This window comes from Poecile atricapillus, chromosome 24, assembly GCF_030490865.1.
Source record: "Poecile atricapillus isolate bPoeAtr1 chromosome 24, bPoeAtr1.hap1, whole genome shotgun sequence".
In the NCBI taxonomy this organism is placed as follows: Eukaryota; Metazoa; Chordata; class Aves; order Passeriformes; family Paridae; genus Poecile; species Poecile atricapillus.
The window spans coordinates 3,128,782-3,150,260 of NC_081272.1; the positions used below are offsets into that span (position 1 = coordinate 3,128,782).

General features: G+C 56.1%; 2 protein-coding genes across 5 annotated transcripts; both read left to right on the forward strand.

Moving 5' to 3' along the window:
• The first annotated feature begins 7,793 nt into the window (after positions 1 to 7,793).
• Positions 7,794 to 14,198, forward strand: CSF3R (colony stimulating factor 3 receptor). Of its 3 annotated transcripts, XM_058856234.1 has the most exons (16): positions 7,794 to 7,944; positions 8,750 to 8,845; positions 9,137 to 9,436; positions 9,522 to 9,645; positions 9,739 to 9,908; positions 10,604 to 10,758; positions 10,925 to 11,084; positions 11,278 to 11,360; positions 11,462 to 11,675; positions 11,804 to 11,992; positions 12,229 to 12,330; positions 12,588 to 12,734; positions 12,938 to 13,078; positions 13,212 to 13,302; positions 13,462 to 13,543; positions 13,645 to 14,198. In XM_058856234.1, the coding sequence occupies exons 2-16, from the start codon at positions 8,776 to 8,778 to the stop codon at positions 14,029 to 14,031; spliced, it is 2,415 nt and encodes an 804-aa protein (XP_058712217.1). In that variant the 5' UTR covers positions 7,794 to 7,944; positions 8,750 to 8,775; the 3' UTR covers positions 14,032 to 14,198. The 3 variants fall into 3 exon arrangements, with proteins under 3 accessions (XP_058712217.1, XP_058712218.1, XP_058712219.1); XM_058856235.1 differs by lacking the exon at positions 12,938 to 13,078; XM_058856236.1 differs by lacking the exon at positions 13,645 to 14,198 and having other exon boundaries at positions 13,424 to 13,531.
• Positions 14,199 to 14,586: 388 nt separating this feature from the next.
• Positions 14,587 to 21,335, forward strand: MRPS15 (mitochondrial ribosomal protein S15). Of its 2 annotated transcripts, XM_058856238.1 has the most exons (8): positions 14,587 to 14,742; positions 15,592 to 15,654; positions 16,259 to 16,334; positions 17,033 to 17,081; positions 17,608 to 17,692; positions 18,638 to 18,696; positions 19,867 to 20,058; positions 21,151 to 21,335. In XM_058856238.1, exons 1-8 carry the CDS (start codon positions 14,667 to 14,669, stop codon positions 21,289 to 21,291), a joined length of 741 nt encoding a protein of 246 aa, XP_058712221.1. In that variant the 5' UTR covers positions 14,587 to 14,666; the 3' UTR covers positions 21,292 to 21,335. The 2 variants fall into 2 exon arrangements, with proteins under 2 accessions (XP_058712221.1, XP_058712222.1); XM_058856239.1 differs by lacking the exon at positions 15,592 to 15,654 and having other exon boundaries at positions 14,605 to 14,742.
• The last annotated feature ends 144 nt before the right edge of the window (positions 21,336 to 21,479 follow it).

A 21,479-nucleotide genomic window follows, 5' to 3' on the forward strand; every position in this document is an offset into this window, starting at 1 on the left:
AAATGGCCACCTCGGGCTCTGTCCACAAGGCCTTTTAAGCATAAACTATCCAATAATCAAATGCCAACTAATTCATTTTTACCTTTAACACCCATGTTCCACAACACTGCGTACTTTTCTGTCCAATTACCCAATACCACCCAAAACCAAGAAGAAGGTGAAAGAACAAGACAGGTTAATGCCCTAAAACCTCCATCTTGTTGCATACATATTACTATATTCTAAAACATTAAAGTCTAAATTTTCCATCAAGTGATATAAAACACTTCTATTTAAACTACACACTCACAGTTTCACTTCTATCTGTTCATTTTGGAAGCCTTTCCCATGGCCTCAGGTCAAACACAGTATTTTATTGTGTCCAGGGTCCCAACAGGTTGGAAGGGGCATTAAAGCCAATCTCATTCCCTGCCATGGGCAGGGACACCTCCCACTATCTCAGGTTGCTCCAAGCCTCGCCCAACCTGGCCTTGAGTGATGGGGCAGCCACAGCTTCTCTGGGCAACCTGTGCCAAGGCCTCATGACCCTTCCAGGAGAGGATTTTTCCCCAATATCTTGTCTAAACCTATTGTCCTTCAATTTAAAACCATATTTCTGGTGACCCCAGCTCTGTCCTCAGTCCAGGAGTGACTTGCCAAGGGATCCAAACACAGCAACTGGCCCTGGCACTGCTCCTGCTGCCATCGCCCACATCGTGGGGTCCTGTGGGCTCCCAGAGCCCAGTGGTCAGTGTAGTTAACAACCGTTTTAAAACTGAACTCCCTGGGAAGTTGTTATTCCAGGATTCCAGCCATTAAGGGCTTGTTAATATTTATGAAGTAATTAATAGATGCACCTCTGTTCTTTAATAACTCGTGTAAAGTTGAGCTGGGGAAGGTGGTACCAGGCGTTCTGCTCAGAGCAGCTCAGAGCAGGAGGAGCCCTTAATTATGTATTAAACACACACAGATTTATTACACAAAGTTATGAAAAATAAAGGCATTTAATTTAAGAAATAACGAGGCAAATTCTGCTACCTGGAGAGCAGTGTTAACGAGGCAACTGGCTGTGGAGCTCTGCTCCAAGGAAAAACATTTACAGGGAGCCTGGCCCTGTTGTGGTGAGCTCTTTCTTTATGTAGGAGATTTGGTGCTCCCCAGGGCAGCTGTTGGGAAGGGCAGGCAGGGCCACCCCAGTGCACATATGGTGCGCACACACACACACACACACACACACACACACGATGTTTTCTGGGAGCTTTCCCACTGCCAGCTCCTCTCCATGAGCACAAGATGTTCCTTTGCTCCAGGGACCCCCATGCAGGTGCCCCCCATGCAGGTTGGGGGTCTCTGGAGTGTCACTGGAGGCCCTGGTGGCAGCACACGCACAGACTGCTGTCCAAACAATGATCTGTACTTTCAATTTTCCAAAAGATTATGTTTTCACCTTAAAAGATGTTGCCTCCCTCTTTTTGACCTGAATAAAGTGAAAGACAACATCATCCAGATGAAATATATATCTACATTAACCTCACACAGCCTCGTGCTGCTTCCAGGTGCTGAGCAGGAGTGGATCCAGTTGCAATCAGATGCCCACCTGGGTCTGAGTGATTCCCACTGTAATTTAACGGGATTAATGCTGCTGTGAAATGCAGCTGGTCCCAGGGTGCAGGGAGCACAGCTTCCCCTTGGGAGGGTGGTGGAAAAGCTCAGGGGTCCATGTTCCCTGAGAAGCATCTGTGGCAGGGGAGGTGTGTGAACCTGTCACCTCCAGACATCAGAGGGTGATACTGGGGTTGTCATGGAAGCTCTGCTCCAGGCTGGGCAGAATGGTGCTGTGCTGGGCAAGATTCTGCTCTGCCCAGTGGGATTATGCTGTGATGATGAGGGGGATGATGCTGTCTGGGCAGGATGATGCTGTGCCAGAGTGTGCCAATGTGTGTGCCAATGTGTGCCAACATGTCCCAAAGTATGCCAGTGTGTGCCAGTGTGTGCCAGCGTGTGGCAACACATGCCAACGTGTTCCAGCGTGTGCCAGCGTGTGCCAGAGTGTTCCAGCGTGTTCAAGCATGTTCCAGCGTGTGCCAGAGTGTGCCAGCGTGCGCCAACGTGTACCAATGTGTGACAGTGTGTGCTAGTATGTGCCAGTGAGTGCCAGAGTGTTCGACCATGTTCCAGTGTGTCAGCGTGTGCCAGTGCGTGCAAGCGTGTGCCAGTGCGTGCAAGCATGTGCCAACGTGTGCCAGCATGTGCCAGCGTGTGCAAAGTGTGCCAACGTGTGCCAGTGTGTGCCAGCATGTGCCAACGTGTTCCAGCATATGCCAGTGTGTCAGCGTGTGCCAACGTGTGCCAGTGTGCCAACATGTGCCAGTGTGTCAGTGTCAGTGTGTGCCAGTGTGTGTCAGTGTGTGCCAGTGTTCCAGTGTGTGCCAACATGTGCCAACGTGTGCCAATGTGTGCCACTGTGTGCCAATGTGTGCGAACATGTGCCAGTGTGTGCCACTGTGTGCCAGAGTGTGCCAGCTTGTGCCAGAGTGTTCCAGCGTGCCTGCATGTGCCAGCTTGTGCCAGTGTGCGCCAGCGTGTGTCAACATGTGTCAGTGTGTGCCTGTTACCGCTGAAGATGAATAGATCACACGGACACAGGTCGAGGTGTGGCAAAGAGAAGAGAAAGTTTATTTTTCCCCCCAGGATTTATAGGCTCCTGACCACAGCCAGGGATTGGATGGTCAGGATAACACTTTCTCACTGCACTGGCTATGAGAGATGTCCATCACAAGACGTGTAACAGAAAGAATGTACACATATCTATGTTTACAGTTACTGTCCTGGGAAAGTCTTTAGAAAACTATGTTAGCAAGCTCAGAAGCTGAGTTTTCAGGGCGACATGTGCCAACATGTGCCTGTGTGTGCCAGCGTGTGCCAGAGTGTTCCAGTGTGTGCCACTGAAGATGAGGGGGCTGATGCAGTACTGAGCAGGATGATGCCATGCCCAGCAGGATGATGCTGTGCTGGGCAGGATTCTGCTCTGCCCTGTGGCATGATGCTGTGATGATGAGGGGGATGATGCTGTGCTGAGCAGGATGATGCCACCTCAGCATTTGGACAGGCACTTTCACCTGGATTTTGGCAGCAGGGATGGCTTCTGGGAGCTCATGGGGGTGGCCCAGGCTGGGTTGGTTGGTCGGTTCTGAGCTGGCAGCTCCACCAGAAGAGACCATTCACTTTGCTTTGTTTGTCCTCAGGTTCTTCCTGCGATTTGCATTTCAAAGCCTCTCCTGTCCTGCCTGTGTCCCCGGTCAGGCCATGTGCAGCCCCAGGAGCTCGGGGCCAAGGTGAGGGGCACTCACAGCCCTCACAGGCACAAAACCCTGCCAGGGACAGGCTGGATCCCCAAAGCCAGATCCCAGAGCCAGGCATGGTGGGGGCTCCAGCTGTAGCAGGAGAGTACTGGGGGAAGGAGAAATTTGATTCAGAGCTAGCAAATGCAGCTCCCCAGAATGGATGTACTTTTTCATTATACACTGAGTAATTGGTGGTAATACAAGAGATATGGGCAGTATCATTATAGACCAGGCTGTGCTGGAGATGGATTATCATCATCTGTCATTATCTGGGCTTCCTTGTGGCTGCTAAAATTGTAGAACATGATTTTAATAACCCTGGAAGGCAAGAACCATTTTTCTTTTGTCACTTAACAACTTGGCCTCTTTCACTGGTGCCTTTAACTAAGGAGGGGGGATTAATTTCTAGTGGGAAATGCAGACCTGGTTGTTTCCTCCTCTCTTCATTTGCAAAGGGGCCCCATTCGATGCCTGACAGCTTTCAAGGAAATTGCAGATAATGGGGACAGGATGTCAGTGTGGAGCAGGGGGCACAGGATCACCCAGAGACAGGTGGTGGTGCTGACACCGTGCCAGCCCTGGGGCCCTCACCCTGTGCCCCCCAGGAAGGGCACTGATGGGAACAACAGCCTGAGCCTCAGGGAGTCTTGGCCAGGAGATTTGGGCAGTATCAGAGCCATCAGGGTGGTCCAGGCACCCCAGCCTTCAGTCCCATCTCGCACAGCACAGACACGGCAGTTTCCCAGGAGCCAGGGGAGCTGTGTCACTCCTGACGACACCCTTGGACACTGTCAGGCTCATTTGTGGGTGTTTCATTTGGCACTCCTCTTGGCCATGGAAAAAGCCAATGGCAAATCAAATTACAAGGCAGCTAATGAAAATAATGGGGAATAAAGCACTTTTGGAGGCCGCTTGGTTGGATTCCTATTTCCATGTGTCACTGGATTCAAGCAGAGATGTTTATAACCTCACAAAGTCATTTCAGTGCCTTTGTGATTAGCTCAATTGACCATGGACATTTTGCTCTCACAGGTCTGAGCCCTTGGAAGAGAAGTGCCCACTCCAAGTCACATTCCCGCCCCACAGCTCGAGCACCCCTGTGCCTTCCAGGGGCCTGGCACTGGCAGTGTGTCCCAGAGTGACATGGATAGGGAATGAAGGGCATCTCCCTGGGCAGCACAGCTGAGGTGGGGGGTTCATACAGCAACAGCAAGGGGGGAGCAGTTGGGAGAGTTTTCCATGCAATGCTCCAGCCACTCCAGCCACGAGCAGCTGTCAGTGGCCCCTACCTGCAGCTATTGACTGAGCAAATAATCCCCAGGTATCCTTTTCTCCTGATAAAAGCTGGGGTTTTTTCCTATTCTTGTCAGAGGTGTTCATTAGAGCAGAAAAATAATAGTGATTTGCTTGCAGCCTGATTGCTGGGAAGTGTCGGGTGTGGGCACGCAGCCTCGACAGCTGGGACCAGACTGGCACCACGGGCACAGCGAGGTGAGGGCTCTGCTGGGGGGAGAAAAGCCCCTGCCCAGCTGGTTTGATGAGAGGCAGCATCAAAGGGAAATTTCTTTACAGCAATGGCAGAAGATGCTTCACAAGTCTGAGCTCTGGAGTGACTCAGCAGAAAAGAGCAGGAATTTCCAGGAGTATGAGGGGTGAGAGTCTGGTACAGGGCTCGGCCAAAGGACATAGGGAGGTTCTTCTGCCACAGACACCTGTGCAACAGAGGCAGGAATTTAGGGACAGGCAAGTTCTAGGTGGTCCTATGGAGGATCTCTCCCTCTTTCCCATCCACCCTGTCAAACCACTCTGCCAAGCCAGAGCTGTGGCCCCTTGGCACCACTTTGGCATCTCATAGAGAAGAGATGAAAAATGGCAGCATATCCTGCCCCTCCTCCCCCTCCCCATGCCCATCAGGGCCTCCTCAGATCTACCACACAAAAATTAATCCTCCTGCCTCATTAATCGCAGGGATGTGTCGGGAGCTGTTCAAGGTCAGCTTCTAGGACCCCTGCCATCAATCCTCTCCAATTTGCAGCTGCCTCGCTGGGGAGGAGCTGGCAGTGGCACAGCAGGGATAAGCACCAAGGACATCTCCAGTGTTTGGGTGACCACACCCTACAGACACAGGAGGGTCCTGGATGGGCTCCTGTCCCATGGTGGCAGGCTGCCCATGTCCCCCTGTGATCCAGAGCCAAGGGTCCTCTCTTGACCCCCTCTGCCCACCCACAGAGTGACTTGATGGGGAGCCCTCTGCTCCCTCCTCATTGCTGATGGCTGAACAAGGGGGCAGTCTGAATTAATTGCATTGGGCACCAATTAACCAGCTCTTCTCACCCATTAGAGACTGCAGAAGCTTTTGCACTTGGATCTTGATCTTACGTGACTAACAATACTCTATTTTCTAGGGAATGGAAAGAAGAAAGGGAAAATCCCTTTAGGGGAGGCAGGTTTTGCTGCCTGCAGAGCTGATACACACTGGGAATGACTTTATTCTGTTTAAGAGGAATGATCCACCCAGCAGGGGTGGAATCAGAGGCTCTGGGAGCAGAGAGGGAGCTGAGAGCTCCCAGGTACTGGGTGTGGGGCTGCCACCTGTGGACTGCAACCAGAGCTGCCCTCAGGGTCTGGCCATACTCACGGGCTGCTGCCCAACGCCATCCAACCCACTGCAACCAGGAAAAACCCCGCAGCCGCTTCCTCTTTACACCTTCCCCCTTGCCTGATGGCCTCAGGCTTGGGAGGCTCTTATGTCACAAACTGGGAGCCATTGCCCCACCGCTCACCCCAAAACCTGGTTCGTGAGCATCCACCCTCCCTCCAAACTGTGCTCCTCTTGCTGTCCTACGCCGTGGTCTGTGTCACCATCTGCCTCTGCACCGTGGGACCCTCTGTTACCCAGCTCTGCACCCCGGCAGCCCCCTCCCCATGCACCCTCCTGCCCCAGCCCCTCTGCCAGGCTGGCCGGGACCCACGGCTCAGGATCTCTGCCGGGGTGGCACCTTGCACCCTGCCTCGTATTCCTGTCCCTTCCCAGGGACGGGATGTGTGAGCTTGTGAGCGTGACTCAGAGCCGAAGGGGAACCGAGAGCGCTGTCAGGAGGCACGTCTGCTCCATCCCCGCTCGCAGGCGGCTGTCCCGGCAGGTTGGCACGCTCGGAGCCTCCTGGGACTAGCCCTTTCCCTGCGGAGATGAGCCCGAGGACAGGCGTGCGCTGCTGTGGGATGCGAGGTCTCCTCCCCAGCCCGGATCCCAGCCTGTGGCAGGGCCCCATCGGCGGCGGGCGCTTCTCGGTGTCCAGCTGAGTGTTCGCAGCGCTGCGCCCTCGGTTCCCAGGGAGATGCCCACGTCGCCACGGCTACCCACGGATATTCCTGCTCGGCTGGTAAACAGCCCGCACGGCTCCGGCTTCCGTCCCGAAAGTGCTGGGGGTTGCTACACCCCAGGGAAATGTTGCGAGGGCAGCTCCCCCGGCCCGGGCAGGCACTGGGCATCGGCCCCGTGCCCCAGCCCAGGGTGCTGAACCCCTAGCCCAGCCCCTCCAGCAGCCTGACCCGTTACAAGCAGGGTAGATTTGGGGAGTAGTGCCTTTGCTTGGGCTGTCGAGCTTGTGAGGTCGGTAGTGAGAGCGAGCCCCAGGCCAGCCCCTCTGGCTCTGTAGGAGGCAAAGCCAGATGTCCCCAGGCTGGTGTCCCACCACACCGAGACTCCCTGCTCCCAGAGGGCTGCTCAGCCCCCCCAGATTTGGCAGCGCGGAGCTATGTGAGCACTGTAGCGTGCCATGGAGGCGAAACACTGCCCCAACCCCAGAGTAAACAGCTTTTTGCACAACAGCCGCCGTGGTTGCGAAAGCTGTGAGTGTGTGGAGGGTTGCGCAACCCTCTGTTTACCTCCCCTGCCAGCTCCATCCCACCAGACACGGGATTCCCCGCTGGGGCTGTGCTCCAGCCTGGCATGGCTGGGCACAGCAGCTCGGCACGGCCCCAGGCAAAGAGCTGTTGAAATAAGATGAGTTAATGGTCAGTACTGGGAGATACTGGTGGGAACATCATGTCATGGGCTGCCCTCAAACATCTTTCAGGCCGCTCACCCAGGGACAAGCTGGACTTCGTGGACACGGACGCAGGCTGGAGGATGTGAGCTGCTCCCAGGTGGCATCACAGTGCACTCGCAGCCACAGCTGCGTTTGCCTCCTGCCCCTTGAGTTGCCAATTCCCTAGCCCATGGCTTCCCGCCACCTTCACCGGCCCACGTTCCTCTGCCGTGTCCCCCAGGCCAGCCCGGTGGCCCCGGGGCAGTTGCAGTGAGGAACTGAGTGCCACATCCCGGCTGTGCCAAGCCCGGCCCTGGAGCAGGCAGGGTGGAGGCCGGGTGCTGCTCAGGGTGTCCGCATCCCCTGGGCTTTCCTGCCTACGGCGAGCGAGGGGGTCGCAGACTTCAGGGAAGTGTTTTGCAATCACCTTCTTCAGAGCGTCACAGCAACTAACGGCCCTGGTTTTGAGGAACTAACGGGGAAAGCAGCATGTTAGCAAACAGGCTGAGCACAGAGCCACGCGCCTGGAGCAAGCGGTGAGCAGCAGCTGGACACACCGGACACAGAGGACAGGCAGGGATGGAGGCGAGGTAGGGATGGAGGTGAGGTAGGGGTGGGTGCCTGGTCCCACTGAGCAGCATCTGGTCTGTGGCTGCTCTGCCCTGTCCCCTGCCTGGGACAGCTGCATGTGCCAAGTGCTCAGGGGTGGCTGCTGTCCCACTTCCCACACTCGAGTGCTTCCCTCTGGATATTGGCTTGGGGGGTGAGGAGCTGTGGGCACCTGGAGCTGGGCACAGTGTGGGCAGCCCCTCCTGGGTCCCGAACGTGTCTGGGACCCATCCAGGGCAGCGGATCCAGGCAGAGGCAGAGGCAGCCTCTGCTCACAGGGCCATTCCAGCAGCAGGAGGGGGATGCAGCTGTCGGGGGCATCCGGGAGGGGCGAGGGCAGGACCCCGCAGCTCCGGCCAGTCCCGCTCTGCTGCTGTCGGTCATTCGCTTCCCTCTCCCAGCTTATCGCCCTCCGCCGCCTTCACCCGCCCTCAAACCGCAAATCTCTGCCCGGCAGCGGCTGGAGATAGTGGAGATAAAATCAGCTTGTGCCTGCGGCCGGGAACAGGGTGCTGTGCCCAGGATGGGGTGCGGGGCCGGTGACGGCGGTGTGGAAGGACCCGCGTCCCGGGGTCTCTCCACTGCGCTTCCCACGCCGGCGGCTGTGGCGGCGCGGGCGCCGAGCCGGGGGCGGAGGTGTCAGAAGGGCTGCGGGAACGGCTGACGCTGACAGCGAAAGGACATTCTGCTCCGGGAAGCGCCAGTGACAATGGAGCCCGGCTCCTTCAGCCCACCTCGTCCCCAGCCGTCGCCGACCCCCAGACCAAGCCGCTTTCTCCGTTCCAGGTGATGCCAAAGCCACGGAGGAGACCATGGCCCGGTGCGGTGCTGGGACACCCTTCCTGCTGCAGCTCTCCCTGCTCCTGCTCCTCCACCTGGGCGGTGAGTGCGGTCCATCCTGTCCTGTCCCACAGCCACACATCCGCAGCAGCCTGCACCCATCCGGGCTGCCTGGGGCCAGGGGCAGGAGGAACAGCAGCAGCACAGCAGGAGCGGGCAGGATAGGGCCTGGCACTTGCCAGTGGCTTGCCCAACGCTCGGCTCTTCCTCTCCACACATGGGGGGCCCGTCTAAGGGAAGAGGCTCCTCCCTATGTCCTGCCTGGGAGCTGAGGAGCTGAGATGGCTTTGTTACAGCTGTGCCCAGGATGTGACATGTTTTTCCTGCCCACAGGGACGCTGGGCTGCGCCTCAGTGACTGTGGGCTCCCCCATTGTGCCCCTGGGCTCGGCTGTCACGGCATCTTGCACCGTCCAGAGAGAGCTCTGCCGCGGCTTGGAGCAGGGGAAGGTCCGGATCAGATGGATGCTGGACAACAAGCTTGTGGCTGGGAGTCAGCGCCAAGGTCCAGGGGGCACAGAGGTGTCCAACCTCACCCTGCCCCGGTTCAACCACACGCAGGCCAGGCTATGGTGCTGTGTGGAATGGAATGGGACCAAGCAGCGCGTTGGCATGGCCGAGATCAGGGCGGGCTGTAAGTCTGCTGCCTCTACAGGTCACCCTCCTCCCCAGCAGGGACGGGCACTTGCTCAGGCTCTTTCCCGGCTGTTTTCCCCCAGACCCTCCTGCGAAGCCCCTCAACCTCAGCTGCGTCCTGAACCTCAGTGACTACGGGCTGACGTGCCAATGGGAGCAGGGAACCGACAGCCACCTTCCCACCAGCGTCGTACTGAAGTGCACAGGGTAAGTTCCAGAACCACGGTCCCCTGCCAAACCCCATAGCAAGCCTCATCCTCTGCCAGAGGGACCACGAGCCCACTGCTCTATGTTCCACAGGAGCAGAGCCCAGGAGGTGACGGGCTGCACCCCACGAGGAGGGCACAGCCACTGCACGGTGCCACGCCAGCTGCTGCAGCTGTACCGGCAAATGGAGATCTGGGTGTCTGCCACCAACGCCCTGGGCACGGCTGAGTCAGAGCATCTCTGCATCGATCCCATGGACGTGGGTGAGTGACAGTGCAGAGGTCAGGGGCCAGGGAAGCTCGTCAGCGGTGACAGGGGTATTAAAGTGACATTAAAACGTGTTGGGCTTGAGGTCACATTTTACGGGCAGGTGCCATGATAAATGTCCTGCCGGGATGAGCCAGGGCCAGCGCCGCATTACAGAGCGAGCAGCGCGTACGGTGGGTTATGAGCTGCCAGTTGACCTGCTGCACTCCACAGCTCCTGCAGCAATTGATTACCCATTTATTCAGCAGGTCTATTAATAATGGATCCAGTGCCTATAAACTATTTATAAAAGGAGCCTTCCCAGATGGAGACGCTGGTCCTCCCTGATCTGGGGCTGGGGAAGGGCTGCCCAGGAGCCAGCTAAGCCTTCCCACAGCTATGCCACACTCTCACCCCCAAGCAGACCCAAATGTGGGGTGTTCCAGACAGCAGCCCCATGGAATCTGTTTTCTCTGCATAGGCATTAATGCAGAGCTGTGCCAGTGTTGCGCTCACAAGCATTACTCCCTCCCAAGCAGGAGCACACACAGGCTCCTGTCCTTTGCCACCAGCCATTCTCCTAAATGTTTTGGGGTGGTTTCCTCCCATTTCTTGCTGCAGCTCCTGGCATGAACAACAGGCACATGTGAGGTTGTGGCTCTGGGTGATGCCCACCACACACCTCTCCAACTCTCCCCTGCTCTCCCCACAGCCAAGCTGGACCCCCCAACCCTGCACAGCATCCAGTCTATCCCCTTCCAGACCGACTGCATTGCCCTGGCCTGGGATTTGGCACGGGGCACAGAGCACATGGAGCTGCAGTGTGAGCTGCGTTACCGGGCACCCAAGGACCCTGCCTGGGCCCTGGTGAGTGCTGCTGAGGCAGGAGCCAGGACCCTCCCTTTGCTCCAAGCAGTGGGAGCGGAAGGGTCCCCATGTGAGTGGGACAGCAAGGTGTCCCCTCACACCCACACCAGGGCCAGCCCCTGCCCGAGGCAGGAGCCAGCACAGCCCTCGTTCCGGCTGCCACCAGGTCACCGGCATCAGTGGCCGGGCAGGCATTGCACAGCGCTGCGGCTTCCTCTTCGGCACGCAGTACCACTTCCAGATGCGGTGCCGGCGGAACTCAGCATCGGCATTGGCTCACTGGAGTGAGTGGAGCCCATGCAGGAGCTACACCACCCATGAGAAAGGTGAGTGTGGGTCACCCAGGGGGTCCCCTCTGCCTGAGCAGGTGGCACAGAGCTGGGGACACACAGCACAGCGCTGGGAACACATGGCACAGTGCTGGGGACACACAGCACAACCCTGGAGACACACAGCACAGCGCTGGGGACATAGTCACACGGGCCCCGCTCACCTTCTGCCATCCCGCTCCCACTGCAGCCCCCACAGGGAAGCTGGACGCGTGGTGGGGGGCTGAGCCGGCCGGGACAGGGGGGCGGCTGGAGGTGCAGCTGCGCTGGAAGGTGAGCAGGGGCGGGCGGGGTACGCGGGAGCTGCCGGGGCATTGCCCTGGGGCCTGAGATCCCCACAGGGACTGACAGCCACACACCCTGCCCGCACCCAGGCCCCACAGCAGCAGGAAGCCAACGGGCGAGTGCTCGGCTACCGCGTCACCCTGAGCCCCCGGAGGAGGGGCAGGGACCCCCCCACGGTCTGCAACACCACCCACACCCAGTGCAACTTCTCGGTGCCCGCGGGGACCAGGAGGGTCTATCTCTCAGCCTACAACGCCGCCGGCGAGTCGGCACCGACCGAGGTCGTCCTCCTGGAGAGGAAAGGTGAGGCCAGCGCCAGAAACCTCCTCCGCGTGTCCCCCGGGGCTCTGCTCCCCCCGAGCAGGCTGCCGTGGCATGCACGGCCAGAGGTGCTCCCCTCTCCCACCATCCCGGCTGCTTGTCCCGTGCAGGTCAGCCCCTGGCAGGGCTCCGGGCCGTGCCCGGGGGCGAGCACAGCCTCTGGGTGCACTGGGAGGCACCGCTGGCCCCAGTGACCGCCTACGTCCTGGAGTGGCAGCGGGTGACAGTAGAGCCTGGGCACTGCAGCGCATGCTGGCAGATGGAACATGACAGGGCAGCCACCACAGCCCTTATCCAGGGTAAGTGGGGGCTGCCAGGGGGTCCTGACCCCCTGGTCACCTGTCCCAGGGGGCTGGCACCCATCCTGACCAAACCAGGGCCGAGCCCTGCCCCCAGCCCACTCCCCACCCTCCCTCCTTCCTCTGGATCCACCCCCAGGGTAGGTAGGCTGGCGCCGTGGGGCAGGGGCGGCGCAGCTCTGGGGTCTCAGCAGCCAGTGACCTGAACTCCCGGCCCGCTTTGCTCTCCATTGTAGATGGCATCGAGCCTTTCCAGCGGTACAACATCTCTCTGTACCCCCTCTACGAGAGCACTGTGGGGGTGCCCGTGCACACCACAGCCTACTCCCAGCAGAAGGGTATGTGGGAAGGGTGCCCCACCACCAAGACTTGGCCCCTTCCAAAAGGAGGAACGACCTTTTCCCTATGTACCCCTAACACAGGGGCTGTAGCAAAAAGCTCAGCTTGGGGGCTGGATTTGTCTCAGCTCTGAATGTTCTCTCAGCTCCCCTACAGCATGGGCAGGTCGTGATTCCCACACCTTGGGAGTGGGACCCCCCACCCGAGGCAGTGGCTCTGCTCAGCACTTGGTCCCCCCTTGTTCTGCTCTTTCCAGCACCATCCCATGCCCCAAAGCTTCACCTGAAGAGGATCAGCAAGTCAGAGGCCGAACTGTGCTGGGAGTCGCTGCCAGTGGACATGCAGAACGGCTTCATCACCAGCTACACGATCTTTTGGGCCAACAGGATCACCGACCTGGCCAGTGAGTCCTGCCCACAGGACCACTGACCTTGCCCTCTGTCCCATCCTAATGTGCCGGGTGGAGATATCAGGAGCCCCTGTGTCCTTCTCAGAGATGGTCAGGGAGTTTTATGGGTCCCTCCCAGGGCTCCCCACCAGCAGAGACCTGAGGGGCTGTAAAGGTGGGGGGATTCTGCCACACCAACAGCCCCACGCGTCCCCCAGGTGCCACCGTGAATACTTCCCTCAGCTCCTTTGTCATCCGGGGCCTGAAGCCATCGACCCTGTACAAGGTGCACATCATGGCATCCACGGCTGCTGGCAGCACCAACGGCACCAGCCTGACCCTGGTGACCAAAGTGCTGGGTGAGGGCTGCAGCCACCCAGGGTGGGGGCAAGCGGGAGGGGACCTGCGGCCCCCAGTCCTGCCCTGGCCTCATGGCATAGCACAGCTGGAGGTGCCCACTGCAGTTCCCTGTGACCCTGTCCTGCTTCCCAGATGACACCGAGATCCAGTTCCTCTTCCTGACCCTGGGGCTGGTCTTTGTCGTAATCATGGTGTTGCTCATCTGCTTCCAGAAGAACGAGCGGTGAGTAGCAGAGCCCCAGCCCAGGCTGGGCTGCTGGTGGGACAGGGTGGCCCTTGCGAGGTGCTGACATCTCGCCGGGAGCTTGGTGGGAGCCAGTCCAGCACTGAGGCCACCATTCCAGCCCGCCTCGCTGAGTGCCCTCATCCCCGTGGTCCCCAGGATGAAGGAGCAGCTCTGGCCTAGTGTCCCCGACCCCGCCAACAGCAGCCTGGGCAAGTGGGTGCCGGCAGCGGTACCGCAGGTGAGCCCTGGGGGCTCCTCCCAGTCCCCACCCGGCATATGGCCCCTGTGAGGGACAGCAGGGGCAGATGGCACCGGCAGTGACCTCCCGCTTGTCCCCAGGAGCCGCTCCAGGTCCTCGTCTCGAGGGAGCCCGGCCCGGCCGGCATCTCCACGGTCACTGTGCTGGAAGGGGAACCGGGGAAGCAGCAGGGGAAGGAACACCCCGCCCTGGCCGCCGCCCCGCCGGCGCTGCCCCGGCCCTACGTGCGGCAGGAGGGTCCCGAGGAGCCCGTACAGTACGCGCGGGTGGGGGCCGCGGGGTACCGGGGGCAGCGGCTGCTGCCCGAGCCTGGTCCCTGGTTCTACGAGAACCTGCGAGGCCGCGGGGACGGCGGCGGCGGCGCGGGGGACTGGGAGTTCCTCGAGGAGCCTCCTGCCACCTTCCCGCTGCTGCAGGGGCTCCGCATCGGCGGGGCCGAGGAGCTGCACGAGTGCCGGGCGGACTAGAGCGGGATGGAGCCGGGCACCGACACCGGCTCCGACAGCGGGAGCCGCGGGATGCGGGGCCACCCGCGGGGTTCCAGCCGCACCCCGGGGCGCTTCCCGGCTCCACCACGCTCTGTGTGCGTGTCCCGAACCGACTGTCTCCCTCTGAAATAAACGGGGACATGCTGAGAACAACCCGGGCGCCTCTGCGGGAAGGGGATGGGGACGGGAACTGTGACCGGGAATAGGACGGGAACCGAGACCGGGACGGGGAACGGGGACGGGAATAGGACGGGAACCAGGACCAGGACCGGGACGGGACCGAGACAGGGATGGAGATAGGGATGGGGATGGGACCGAGACGGGAATCGGACTGGGATCGGGGCTGGGACGAGGACAAGAACGAAGACGGGGACAGGTAGGGGACGAAACCGATACGGGGACGGAGATGGAAATGGAGATGGGGACGGGACCTGGACGGGGACAGGAGTCGGACCGGGAAAGGGACAGGGCCGGGACGAAGAGGGGGAGGGGACCAGAATCCGGGGCGGCTATCGATGCGCTCGGCGTTCGCTCCCCCGCCCTGTCTCGGCACTCAGCAGACGCGCCTGGGCAAGATGGCGGCGCCCATGGTGGCGTGTCGGTGAGCGCGGGCTATGCTGGCGCTGCTGGGCCGCGGCCTGTCCGGGCCGGCCCGCGCCGGGGCCGCCGTGCTGGGCAAGGCAGAGCTCGGTGAGGGGCACGGGGGCTCGGGAGGCCGCAGGGAGGGAGGGCGGAAAGAGAAGCGGATCCCGCTGGAGGAACTGGGGAGCGGCCGGGGCCGGGGTGGGAGCTGAGGATGCGGGAAAGGGACGGTCTCGGGGTCGGGGGTAGCCGGGGGCCACTCAGCGGGCCACGCACCGGCCTCATGGTCTGTGCCCCCTGAAAACAGACAGGGAGCCGGGTGACCTTGGGGGTCCCCGGGGTGCGGCTGGGAGGGGGTGCGGGCAGTCCGGGGTCCCTTGGAAAGGCGGGGGCGAGCGGGGGTGGCCGAGCCGGGCACAGGCGGATGGCCTGAAGCAGGTCCTGATTCCAGCAGCAGGGCCCTGGGAGAGCAGCTGGAAGAGTTCTTGAAAGGTCAAAGAATGACGAAGTCCTGGCTGGTGATGAATACTCGCGTGTGTACCGAGCTGTGTCAGACAAAGGTTGTCCCCACCCCTGAGCTCTGACACCGGGGTGGTCCGGAGCAGCCCGTCCACTTGGCTAATGAGATTAAGTTAATTCAGCAGTTAATTCAGCAGTTTAAACCCTCTAAATGAACACATTTGCCCGGGGAAGCCCTCGCACTCAGTGTGTGCAGTCTGTTGTGCTGCCCCACCCTCGGCATTTGCTCACTCTCAAGCAGCGCAGCTTGGTTTGTTCTAGCACCATGTGAAAGCAAGACTGAACTATCCCACACTCCTCTGGGACTAAAGATCTGCCTGGTCACTGATCACCCCCGAGTCTCAGTGCTCTGACCCTATGCAGACCAAGAAGTATTTGATGTGTACAGAGCTGGAGAAGAGCACACAAATCTGTTATCTTTCTGTTTCTCCCAACCAGCCTGCAATCCTGTGCTCCAGGCAGCCAGGGGCTATGCCAGACCTGTGACAAAGAAGAAGAAAGGTATGTCAGGATTCACAGGAGCAAATGTTTTGCTGCTGACATGCTCAGAGCTATACCCTCATGGCACAGAAATCATTGCAGAAATAGTTCCTTGCAAGTTCAGGAGTTACTCAGAAGATTCCCCTCCTCCTGAATGTGGAGAAATGAACAATTGTCAGTATCAGGAGATCTGTGAGGATGTTGGGGCCCTGGCACAGAGTGCCCAGAGAAGCTGTGGCTACCTCTGGATCCCTGGAAGTGTCCAAGGCCAGGATGGATGTGGCTTGGAGCAGCCTGAGACAGTGGGAGGTGTTCTGCCCATGGCAGGGAGTGGAATCAGATGGGTTTTAAGGTCCCTTGCAGCACAAATTCTTTTGGTATTCTGTGATCTCTGAGCTCGGTGGATTGTTGTAAATACATGCACACCATATTCTAAATCCAGAGTGCTGAAGGGAAGAGACTGACTATTTTTTTCTCTCAGTTCCTGCCCTCTTGGCTGGATCTGCTCAGTTCTTATTTGGAGCACATGGCCAGTTTCTTTCAGAACATGTTTCCTCTGATCTGGTTTGCAAGGTCAGAGCTCTGACTTTGTCCTTCTCTTCCTCAAATGTTTATCTCTTTGTAGACACCCCCAGCCATCTGGATGACCTTTCTCCCAGCATGCTGAAGAAGGATTATGCCAATCTCCCAATAATGAACAGGTAAAACCAGGGAGAGAGAATGGCTGCTCTTTCCAGGGGTTTGTATCTTACATATAACCATGGTATGTGGAAGCTGTCACCTGCTCACTAATTATTAATGCTCTGTGGGCACAAAATTTGCAAAGTCCGTTTGAAAGTCAAATTTTCAGACGCAGACAGTGGTCAGGGCTTGATTGACCACTTGAAGTCCACATCCTCTGTGGGCTTTGTAGTCCATAAGAAATAAAAAAGAAAATAACCTTGAATTACTAGAAACAGTCATCTTGCAAATAATCTGTGCCTGTCTTGAACTCAGGTGATGGAGAGTGTCATTAAAAAACTCAGCATGAATTCAGCTGCTGCTGAATTTGGGCTCTGGGGCTCAGCACTGCTGTGCTCTGATGCAGAGCTGCTCGTGTGTGGTGCAGGGAGGGCCCCCAGTGGCTTGACTGTGACTTTTCACTGCTCTCTGGAGGAACCAGTCTTAAATATTTTTGCAGCAAAACTACTCAATACTCTTGTAATCTGAGCCATGATTTTGCTTAGGAAAGTGAGCACTGGTTCATGGCTGCCAGGTTTGGGAGGGGAGGAGAGTCCCTGTAAATTTGTAGAGTAAATTAAAGCTGAGAAAAGCAAGTATGTTCCAAGAACCTGAGTTCATTTCTGTTGTTAAATAGACTTGTTCCTGGTTTATAAGCTAATTTGCCATCTCCTTGCAGTGTGGATGATGTAGTGAAACGGCTGCTGTCCCTGGAAATGGCAAGTCAGGTCAGTGTCATTCTGCTTGCTTGGAAAAAAATAGATTTAATGAACACCTTCATGTGAGACTTGTCTATGTTGTTAAATATCTTTCATTTATTGTATTTTTAAGTGACTGTAAATATGGGGTGATGAAATACAGTGGTAAGTCTGGTTTGCTCTTAAAATTTATCGCACTAAAGTGGTAACAATTGCATATTAAAATGAGAGAAGAAAGTATTCAGGGGTGACAGGGCACTGAGCTGTTCTGATGCTGCTTGTGGCTGACCCCCTGTGTTCCAGAAACCATTGCACTGGACAGCAGATGTCCTTCAGGTTATTTTTACTTTCCATATGCCCAGAAAACAAACAGGTAGGAAAGTGGCACAAAGATCTCTATGCCATTCCTCTGTGTTTGCCACTTCATCTTAAAAGGAAGTAAAAGCCCTGAGTAAAGGTCTGAATTGCAAAGCCTTTGTCTGGGTGTTTGGGAAGAGAGCTGTCTCCGACCTCTGGTGTTCTGGGACAGTGACAACCTCTTTTCTGTGACCCACAGAAAGAGAAGATGAAGGTAAAGATACAGCAGCTGGTGGAGAAGGTCAGGAGGTCTCCCAATGACAATGGCTCCTTTGAGGTGCAAGGCAAGTTAAAAAAGGGAAGGGTATTGTTGGCAGATGAAACATCTCTGCTATTCAGCTGTTCCCACCCCAGCACTTCCAGCTTGCTGTATGACTCACAGGAGAATTTCCTCCAGGAGTGCTGCTGAGAGGCAGGTAGCCTGCAGGATGCCCTGCAGGACTGCTCCAGGGCTGGAGGCGTTGCAGAGGCTGCTGGGGTGCTTCCAAATTCCCTCTCCACATCCACACTCCAAAGGCAGTGTGCATTATTCTGCTTGTAGTGCTTCTGTGACATAAAGCACTGAGCTGCAGCTGTTACCAGAATGAACCAAATTCAGCCACAGAACCCGAATTTTTCCCTGCATCAGAGAGCTGTAGCTGAAGCACAGTGGGGACAGTGCAGGGACAAAGGCCATGTTGCGCTGACCAACACTGACAACTCCTTTGTCATCAGTAAAGACCTTCAGTTCCTTAGGATGCCACCACCCCCTCCCTCTAGAGCCCAAAATCCCAAAGACCTGTCTGCCCTTGGAAAAAAAACCTTTTATTGCTGTCTGCTCCCCCAGAGCTTAAATCCCATGAGGTGAAATAAATGTCAAATCACTAGGAATTGAATGAGTGCAAGAGGAATAAATTCACAGATAAATTTATATGATGTATTGCTAAAATCTTACCCTCTAATTTAGCAGCCTCGTAACACTCACAGCTGTGCAAGTTGTGTGTTGTTTGTTGTGCTCTGTGTTGGGCAGTGTTTGCTGTGGGCAGTGTTTGCTGTGGGCAGTGCTTGTTGTGGGCAGTGTTTGTTTTGCTGCTGTGGGCACTGTTTTTTCGTGGGCAGTCCCTGCTGTGCTGCTGTGGGTACCTGCAGGGGCAGCAGTGCTCAGCTGGCAGCTTGAGGCAAAGCAGATGATCCTGGATCACCTGGGAAAGCTTCTGCTCTCACACAGCTTCTCTCTCTGGCCTTTACAGTTGCTATTTTGACTGCCAGGATACGCACACTCGAGGAGCACCTCCAGAGGCATCCCAAGGTAACTCGGGGATCTGAGCCCACACACAGCAGCTGGTCAGGTGGTTTGCTCAGTTTATAATGAAAGGATTTTAATCCTGGGGATTATTGCTTTCCTAAGGAGGTTTATAAAATAGTTACAGCTGTTCCCTGGTGCCAGTGTGGGGAGCTGCTGGCTCAGGCACAGCTGGGATTCTCACTGACTCTGGTCTGTGTTCTGGTTTGTTACTGTAGTGGAGGAAATGGCTGAGCAGATTCCTTTTGGCAGAGTTGAGCTCCATTTCTCCTCGCTGCAGATGTGTCTTCACCACTTAGTTTTCACTAATTAATGAATGCAGCTGCAGTAATAAACAAAGAGCAAAGTCTGTGCTTGTTCTGCTCATGGAAATGTTTGGTGGGCAACACTGTGTGAATGTCCCACTCCCCTGCCTGCAGCTATCTGGGTTCAGGCCCAAATTTGAGACATCTCGACTGAATTTATGTACATAAAACAGATACCAAAGATTCTTTATGAAGGACAAAAGGTGATTTTTGCATTTGAAAGAAGTGCATAATTGTTACTCATGAAAACTTGAAGGGTACAAGAGAACAGAATTGACCTTTTTATTACAAGCCAGAAGCTGTGCCAAGTGTTGCAGTGAAGTTGGACCTTTTGGAATTCCTTGGCTGAAGCCTGTTCTTTACACAAATCACTCATATAGCACAGGGAGATGTCTCCTGTGAGGGATTGCCCTGACAGGTGTGGCTCAGGCTATGCTTGTGCCCTTGCAGAGAACAACCAGTCAGAGCCAAGTCACAGATTATTTTCATATTTCATTTCTGACAAAACAGAGGTAAATGCTTGTGTTATTCTGAAGCAGCACACTTCAAGAGAAGCAGGTTTTAGCCAGAAGATATTCCCTGCAGCTTTGGCACAGCCTGAAACTGTACACAAGCTGAAAACTGTCTTCTGGGAAGGTGAAGGTGCAGCCATGGAAGGGAGAAAGCAATTCCAGTGCAAAGTAAATTATATCTCCTTGGATCAGCTTGTGCTGACCTGATGTACTAGCAGCATCTGCCAACAGAAGTTGTCCTAAGACTCTCTCCTTAACCTGATCATTCACTTTCAGCCTAGATCTGGTCTGTTCTCAATAATTTATTGGAATGGCAGGACCATCTTCCTGCAGTGGCATGAACGTTGGGTGCTTTGCAGGACAAAAGTAACCGCCGGTTCATGCTGATGGACCTAGACCGGCGGAGGAAGATGCTGGGGTACCTGCGCCGGGTCAACTACGGCACCTTTGAGAACACCTGCAAACAGCTTGGCATCCAGTACAGCCCCCCCCAGCCCTACACCCGCCACGTCACCAAGCGCTGGCTGGTCAAGAAGGCTTTATGCATCAAGGTATGGAGCAGGCTGGACAGGGAAAAACGCCCTCTCTAGAAGTTAGAAGTGACTGATAGCCAAGTCCTCTTAAGCCAGAGGACTTTGGACTTTGATCCTGTCTGTAGAGAGCTGCCTGAGCTCAGCCAAGAGCTCCATGGGGACATTGGTGTCATGGGCACTGACACATGCTGTACTCAGGTACTTCAGGTTGTGTTAGACATGAGATAGGAGCGTGGATTCAGTTACAGCAGGCAGAGGTATTATCAGAAGAAGGATTTATTTCAGGGTTTTTCAGCCCCTTTTAGAAGGTGCTCCAATACAGGTTTAACATGATTGGTAAAGGGAACAACACCTCTCTCATCCCATTGGTGGGACAAGACAAAACACTTAACACAGCTTACAAAATTGTTTTGGGAACCAAAAACCTATTTACAAAAAACAGTCCTTGAGGGAGAAATGTTCTCAAGAAACTTTCCCTTGGGAACAGATCAGCCATTGACAGGCTGAAAACTCTCAGACTTAGAAAATCATGTCCACAGGGTTGGGCCACTGGTTTGCTCAAAAATTCAAACCATTGAAATAATTCAATTTATTATTCAAACCTTTTTTCTCAAATCCTGGTATGGGAACTGACATGTGAGATAATTTGATGGCAGTTTGGAACAGACATGGGTGCACCCACGGTCTGCCCTGATTTGCTCAGAATAGATGAGCATAACTGCTGTATGCAGTAGATCTTGGTATAACTGAGCAGAACGAAAAGCTGGACATGCCTTAGGTTTGTAAATTCTGAATTTCAGTCAAATTGAATTATAACCAAAGGACTGAACCAAAGGTGTCCAAGGAATGACTGGACATAGCACTCAGTGCTCTGGTCTGGTTGACAAGGTGGGGATCAGGTTGGATTCTGTCATCTCAGAAGCCTTTTCCAACCTGAATGATTCAGTGATTGGCTGGGTGGCTGTAACAGAATAATCTCAGATGGTTGCCTGGAGCAAGGAAGGCACAGAGGGAGGATTTGATCTGGCTCTTGCTGGAACCACTCTGCCTGCAGCAGACAGCCTGGGGAGCAGCTCTGCAGGCAGCTTTATCTCTCTCCTACTTCCACAGGTGTACCAGGAGAAGCAGAAGCTGAAAGCAGCTGAGAGACGGAAGCAGAGGAGAGAGAGGCAGGCAAGAGTAAGGACTGCACGGGAACAGCAGGAGAAGCAGGTGCAGGAGAAGCAGACACAGGAGGGGACGCCTGTGTAGTGGCACAGCCAGGCTGACAATAAACACCTGCCCAAAGACCTCAAGCCTCTTTGCTTATGTGGTGTGGTCTGTGCCGTTCTGAGCACCTGGGAAGGGCAGTGGGTGGTTTAAATGGTTTAGAAGTTTAATTTCAGGCCGAGTGCCAGGCAGGTTGGTCTGTGAGAGGACGTGGGGGCTCCAGCATTACC

Bases quoted from the DNA above. Each gene is read 5' to 3' on its own strand.
- CSF3R (XM_058856234.1), top strand. From the start codon at position 8,776: ATGGCCCGGTGCGGTGCTGGGACACCCTTCCTGCTGCAGCTCTCCCTG. The intron at 8,846-9,136 runs GTGAGTGCGGTC...TCCTGCCCACAG, and splicing joins CCTGCTCCTCCACCTGGGCG to GGACGCTGGGCTGCGCCTCA. The intron at 11,676-11,803 runs GTGAGGCCAGCG...TGTCCCGTGCAG, and splicing joins CGTCCTCCTGGAGAGGAAAG to GTCAGCCCCTGGCAGGGCTC.
- MRPS15 (XM_058856238.1), top strand. From the start codon at position 14,667: ATGCTGGCGCTGCTGGGCCGCGGCCTGTCCGGGCCGGCCCGCGCCGGG. The intron at 17,693-18,637 runs GCAAGTTAAAAA...TGGCCTTTACAG, and splicing joins TGGCTCCTTTGAGGTGCAAG to TTGCTATTTTGACTGCCAGG. The intron at 20,059-21,150 runs GTATGGAGCAGG...CTACTTCCACAG, and splicing joins AGAAGGCTTTATGCATCAAG to GTGTACCAGGAGAAGCAGAA.